This window comes from Silurus aristotelis (genome assembly GCF_946808225.1).
Source record: "Silurus aristotelis genome assembly, chromosome: 27".
Taxonomy (NCBI): Eukaryota; Metazoa; Chordata; class Actinopteri; order Siluriformes; family Siluridae; genus Silurus; species Silurus aristotelis.
In genome coordinates, this window is record NC_139600.1 from 2526313 (window position 1) to 2533515 (window position 7203).

Consider the following 7203-nt stretch of genomic DNA (forward strand, 5'->3'; position numbering starts at 1 on the left):
GTAAGGTCCAAGAAAACACTCACAAATAATGACTAATGTGTGTGTGTGTGTGTGTGTGTGTGTGTGTGTGTGTGTGGGGGGGGGGGTTTGAGGGTTGCAGAATGTTTGTTGTTCTTTCAACGAGAGAAAATAAAAGATGAATCATTAACCACTCATCAGTGCAGATGGACTCTCTGTACTCCTTCTAACCTGCACCTCTGTACACTTCATTAAAATGTACATTTTAATCATATACATCATATACATAATATGTAACAATATACATTCTGTACACTTACATACAGTCAAAAGTTTGGAAGTTTCGACATTGTACATTAATACTGAAAAACCCTGACTAGGAAAGAACACATCTGGAATTCTGTACTAAACAAAATCATGTTGAAGAACCCAGATTATGTTTTATAGTTTCATTTGTCCAAAGTCCGATTGTCTAAATGTGCCCATTGCCATTTAGCTTTGATGCAGCTCATGCTGTTCTCACATCAGATTCAGGAGGTCATCACCTGGTTTTTTAACAATCTCGAGGAGTTTCCACAGATGTTGAGTGCTTGTTCGGCTGCTTGTTCCTTCGTTCTCTGGTCCAGCTCATTCCAAACTATCTCAACTGGTTTTAGATGTGGTGATTGTAAAGGCCAGGTCACCTGATGCAGCACTCCATCACTCTCCTTCGTGAACAAAAAATAGCTCTTACAGAACCAATGGGTGTGTTTGGGGTCGGTGTTCTGTTGGAAAATAGATGATGGTTGAACTGAATGTAAACCAGATGTGATAACTGCATGTTGTGGTTAAATGTGTTCTCAATTTTGACTCAATCACCAACAGTGTCACCAGCAAAGCATCTCCACACCATCACACCTCCTCCACCATGCTTCACAGAGCCACACATTCAGAAACCGTCAGTTCACCCTCTTGTCTAACAAAGACACGATGCTTAGAACCAAAAATTATTTGGACTCATCACACCATTATTTCTGACACTTGAACTCTGAGAAGAATTTAGGTAAAATGGTTAGTTTATGGTAATTCTAATAAACCTATCCTGTGCAGCAGAGGTAGCTCTTGGTCTACCTTTCCTGGGACGATCCTTTCCTGGGATTCATCATAGAGTTTGATGGTTTTGGAGACTATACTTAGGGATCCATGTAAAGTTCTTAAAATGATGAGAGCATCGAAGCCAAATGGAGGGACTTTGGACAATCTAAAATATGAAACATATTCTGGGTTCTTTAACATGTTCACTACATTCGTGCTCTTTTATAGTTTGGATTCTCCAGTATTGATGTAGAATGTTGAAAATAATACAAAATAAATAAAAAAATACACTGAAGGAGAAGTTGAAGTGTGTAAATGTGTGTGTGTGTGTGTGTGTGTGTGTGTGTGTGTGTGTGTGTGTGTGTGTGTGTGTGTGGGAGAGAGAGATAGATGAGTCAGTATTGAGTCAAAGTTGCGTATTGTTTGTCCAGCTCAGTTATCTCCATTTCTGAGCAGGACCTTGATCGGATAAATATCCTCCAGCTCTGAACCTCGGTCACACATTGAGGGAGCTTCAGCAGAGTGAATCATGGCTGCGTTCTCACACACACTGTTCTCGTTGCTGTTCCTGTTCACACTGGCTTCAGCGGTAAGTTCTGAGTCCTGGTCTAACAAACGCACATTCAACTCATTGTACGGTGAATAACTCAGAGTGTGTTTCATCTACAGCAAATTAGAGGAGATTATACCGAGCACTGTGTTCCTAATGATGCCTTCGTAAGTACAACACACACACACACACACACACACACATTTCCAAAAATGTATTATTATTATCATTATTATTACTATTGTTGTTGTCGTCGTGTTTTAGGGAACTTACTGTCCCACCACATGTGGAGTAGAAAATTATCTCCACGGCTACAAGTCAGGCGTGATAAAGGATCTGAACTACATAGATGATCTCCTGTGGGAGATCTCTAACCTCACCCAGGGAGCTCAGGATAAAGTGGTTTATCTGAAGGACTCACAGACGCAGGCGCAGAAATCCTCACCGGGTAACGTATCTTCAGTTCTGATCCCATGCACAGACTGGATCTGAGGGAACAAAAATATCATAGCAAATATATATATATATTGAGATGTTATCACTATTAGCGAGAATTGTTCAGATGGTCAAATTCATGTTAAATTTCTGACAGATTTGTACATCCAAAAGTCTTCGAACATGCTGGACGATGTTCTGCGCTTTGAGAAAACCATTCTATCTCAGGAGGAACAGATTTAGTGAGTGATTTTATGATGTTAATGATGTTTGATGTTTGATGTTTGATGCCTTTTTTGTAACTAATGTCTGGAAATCCTTCATAATATTGATCGTTAGAATTATTCAAAAGTTTGTAAGATAGTTATCTGATGTGCTGTTCAGTGAACTGCAGGCGACGCTGGCAGCCAATGAGAAACGTCTGACGGAGTTAAAGCAGTTATCTCTACAGCTGGAGCAGAAATGTAAATTACCCTGTAAAGACACAGTAACCATACAGACCATCACTGGGAAAGGTATGGAGAAATCCATCAGGGTGTTCAACACCGCTCTAGTTTAGTTCAACTTTAACACTTTATTAGAACATCCACCACTACTGATCCATCTACAAACATCTACCTCTACTGATCCACCCACAAACATCCACCACTACTGATCCCCCCACAAACATCCACCACCACTGATCCATCCACAAACATCCACCAATACTGATCCCCCCACAAACATCCACCAATACTGATCCCCCCACAAACATCCACCACTACTGATCCATCCACAAACATCTACCACTACTGATCCACCCACAAACATTTACTACTACTGATCCATTCACAAACATCCACCACTACTGACCATCCACAAACATCCACCACTACTGATCCCCCCACAAACATCCACCACTACTGATCCATCAACAAACATCCACCAATACTGATCCCCCCACAAACATCCACCACTACTGATCCATCAACAAACATCCACCAATACTGATCCCCCCACAAACATCCACCAATACTGATCCACCCACAAACATCTACCACTACTGATCCACCCACAAACATCTACCACTACTGATCCACCCACAAACATTTACTACTACTGATCCATTTACAAACATCCACCACTACTGATCCATCCACAAACATCCACCACTACTGATCCATCAACAAACATCCACCATTACTGATCCCCCCACAAACATCCACCACTACTGATCCATCCACAAACATCCACCAATACTGATCCCCCCACAAACATCCACCAATACTGATCCACCCACAAACATCCACCAATACTGATCCACCCACAAACATCCACCAATACTGATCCACCCACAAACATCTACTACTACTGATCCACCCACAAGCATCTACCACTACTGATCCACCCACAAACATTTACTACTACTGATCCATTCACAAACATCCACCACTACTGACCATCCACAAACATCCACCACTACTGATCCATCCACAAACATCCACCACTACTGATCCCCCCACAAACATCCACCACTACTGATCCATCCACAAACATCCACCACTACTGATCCCCCCACAAACATCCACCACTACTGATCCATCCACAAACATCTACCACTACTGATCCACCCACAAACATTTACTACTACTGATCCATTCACAAACATCCACCACTACTGACCATCCACAAACATCCACCACTACTGATCCCCCCACAAACATCCACCACTACTGATCCCCCCACAAACATCCACCACTACTGATCCATCCACAAACATCCACCACTACTGATCCCCCCACAAACATCCACCACTACTGATCCATCCACAAACATCCACCACTACTGATCCCCCCACAAACATTCACCACTACTGACCATCCACAAACATCCACCACAACTGATCCATCCACAAACATCCACCACTACTGATCCCCCCACAAACATCCACCACTACTGATCCATCCACAAACATCCACCACTACTGATCCCCCCACAAACATCCACCACTACTGATCCCCCCACAAACATCCACCACTACTGATCCTCCACAAACATCCACCACTACTGATCCTCCACAAACATCCACCACTACTGATCCATCCACAAATATCTACCACTACTGATCCACCCACAAACATTTACTACTACTGATCCATTCATCACTTTTACTTTATCATTATTTCTCAGTACACTTCAGTAATGAACGTCTGTGTTCTGGATCTCAGATTGTCAGGACATCGCTAATAAAGGTGGGAAAGTTAGTGGTCTGTATTACGTCCAGCCTGCGAAAGCTCCTACTTCGTTCCTCGTGTACTGTGAGATTGACAGCTCAGGCCGAGGCTGGACTGTCCTTCAGAGGGTAGTGCACACACACACACACACACACACACACACACACACACACACACACACACACACACACACACACACTTTAAGCACCTGCTAGTTTCCTAAATAATGTATAGGGACCATGCTAATGAGGTGTGTGTGTGTGTGTGTGTGTGTGTGTGTGTGTGTGTGTGTGTGTGTGTGTGTGTGTGTGTGTGTGTGTGTGTGTGTGTGTGTTCCAGAGGCGTGATGGCAGTGTTAACTTTAACAGAAACTGGGTCCCGTATAAAGAAGGCTTTGGTTATCTGTCTCCGGATGACAGCACAGAGTTCTGGTTAGGAAACGAGAAGATCCACTTGCTCTCTGTTCAGTCCAGTGTTCCATACGTGCTCCGGATAGAGATGGTAGACTGGGAAGGAGTCAAAAAGTAAGAACTTGTGAAGAACATGTATTGGGCCTGTCAGGAACCCTCAGGTCCTTCAACCCTCAGATCTCTGGAAATCAAAACCAGTGTGTAGATAATAATTTTATTTTGACTGAAAGCTGCATAGAATTAATTTTTTATTCAGATCTTTGTCTGGAACCTTTCCATTCCTGCAGATACGCAGACTATGCCATGTTCAGGGTGGGTCCAGAGATCGATCAGTACCGTCTGACCTACGCTTACTACTTTGGAGGAGATGCTGGCGATGCTTTCGATGGGTTTGACTTTGGTGATGATGTGAGTGATAAACCCCACACATCTCATAACGGCCTGCAGTTCAGCACTCCAGACAAAGACAACGACAGATACAGTGGGAACTGCGCTAAGCAGGACGGCTCCGGATGGTGGATGAACCAGTGTCATGCTGCTCATCTAAACGGAAAATATTACAGAGGTGACACTGCATGACATCATCATCTAGCTTTAGCACTTGGCATTGAGTCTTACCCAACGCTGTTATCTCAGACATTGTTTTTTATATCACAGTACAGAGTGTCGAATTCTGTCACATCAGGTCCAGTGGGTTGTTATTATTATTATTATTATTATTATTATTATTATTATTATTATTAATATTACTCATCTGTACAGTGTAGGTATAGTATTGCAGCATGTCATTTTTCACAGGACAGTAAATGTATAACTCAGGTGTATCCATGGTCTAGGTTGAGTGTATTTAGGGTGTAGGTCAGGGTAGGTTGGGTGTAGGTCGGGTTTAGGTTGTGTGTATGTCGGGTATATCTGGGGTGTAGGTTGGATGTAGGATGGGTGAATCAGGGGTGTATGTTGGGTGTCTTGGATGTAGGTCAGGTGTATCTGGGGTGTAGGTCAGGTGTATCTGGGGTTTAGGTCGGGTGTATCTTGTATGTAGGTCGGGTATTGGTTGGGTGTATCATGGATGTGGGTTGGGTGTATCTGTGGTGCAGGTCTGGTGTATTTGGGGTGTATGTCAGGTGTATCTGGGGTGTAGGTTGGGTGTATTTTGGATGTGATTAGGGTGTATCTGGGGTGCAGTTCGGGTGTATCTTGGATGTGGGTTGGGTGTATCTGGGGTGCAGGGGTGGTGTATTTGGGGTGTAGGTCATGTGTATCTTGAATGTAGGTTGGGTGTATCTTGAATGTAGGTTGGGTGTATCTGGAGTGTAGGTCAGGTGTGTTTTGGATGTAGTTAGGGTGTATCTGGAGTGTAGGTCAGGTGTGTTTTGGATGTAGTTAGGGTGTATCTGGGGTGTGGGTCTGATGTATTTGGGGTGTAGGTCATGTGTATCTTGGATGTATATCGGGTGTATCTTGGGTGTAGGTGGGGTGTATTTTGGATGAGATTAGGGTGTATCTGGGGTGCAGTTCGGGTATATATTAGATGTGGGTTGGGTGCATCTGGGGTGCAGGTCTGGTGTATTTGGGGTGTAGGTCATGTGTATCTTGGATGTAGGTTGGGTGTATCTGGGGTGTAGGTCAGGTGTGTTTTGGATGTAGTTAGGGTGTATCTGGGGTGTGGTTTGGGTGTACTATTTAGAAAACATTAAAAATCATGAATATTAAGGGTTTATTTACTGGAGAATGTTGGACAGCAGTGTGTGAATCTGATGTACTGTTAGCATGATGTGACTGATTCTGATGAAGAATGGAGTGTATATCTGTATATAAGACCCTGACCCTTTAATTGTCCCTCATTCTCACAGGAGGTAAATACAACCAGAAGGACGTGGGACAGCACGGGTTCGATAACGGCATCATCTGGGCTACATGGCACAATCGCTGGTACTCTCTGAAGCAGACCACCATGAAGATCATTCCCATCAACAGAATCCATGCTGGAGGTCAGCAGGGCATGGAGTTCGGCAAAGGAGACTTCCCTACCCGCTAAACACAACAACAATGAAACACACAACCGGCTTTTCACACACCTCATTTATCTGCAGTCTGAATATAACGCATTTCATCTTCATCTCAGCCGAGTACCATCACTTCATCTTCATCACTTCTGTATCACTTAATCACTTCTTCATCATTATGTAATCACTTTATAATCACTTCATCATCCATTATTCATTACTTCATCATCCATTACTTCATCATCCATTAATCATCATCACTTCATCATCACTTCACTTTATCACCTTATCACTTCTTTAATTCTTTTATTTCACCACTTTATCCACATGTTGCGTGTACGAGGTCACATGACCTTCAGCGGGTTAAACATTCTCTCTGTCAATAGACTTTGTGTGTTTGTTTATTGATTTTGGTGATTTTCTGCTCCGTCACTGAGCTGCGAATCTGCTGCTGCTGCTTCTGAAGCTGCTGCTGCTGCTGATGATGATGATAAAGATGAGTAATTCTTCTCAATCCACTGAGCTTGTGTTTTTATTAATAAAGTCATTCAGAAGCA

General features: G+C 43.1%; 1 protein-coding gene across 1 annotated transcript in view; it reads left to right on the top strand.

The window, feature by feature from the left end:
• Positions 1–7203, top strand: part of fgg (fibrinogen gamma chain) — an 11639-nt gene extending 4436 nt beyond the window's left edge. The window contains exons 2-10 of the mRNA XM_083532409.1: positions 1489–1621; positions 1702–1749; positions 1847–2030; positions 2175–2259; positions 2402–2532; positions 4225–4358; positions 4570–4754; positions 4928–5205; positions 6494–7203. Of these exons, the coding sequence (XP_083388535.1) occupies positions 1562–1621; positions 1702–1749; positions 1847–2030; positions 2175–2259; positions 2402–2532; positions 4225–4358; positions 4570–4754; positions 4928–5205; positions 6494–6678 (1290 nt within the window). The 5' untranslated portion in view covers positions 1489–1561 and the 3' untranslated portion in view covers positions 6679–7203. The remainder of the gene's footprint in view (positions 1–1488; positions 1622–1701; positions 1750–1846; positions 2031–2174; positions 2260–2401; positions 2533–4224; positions 4359–4569; positions 4755–4927; positions 5206–6493) is intronic.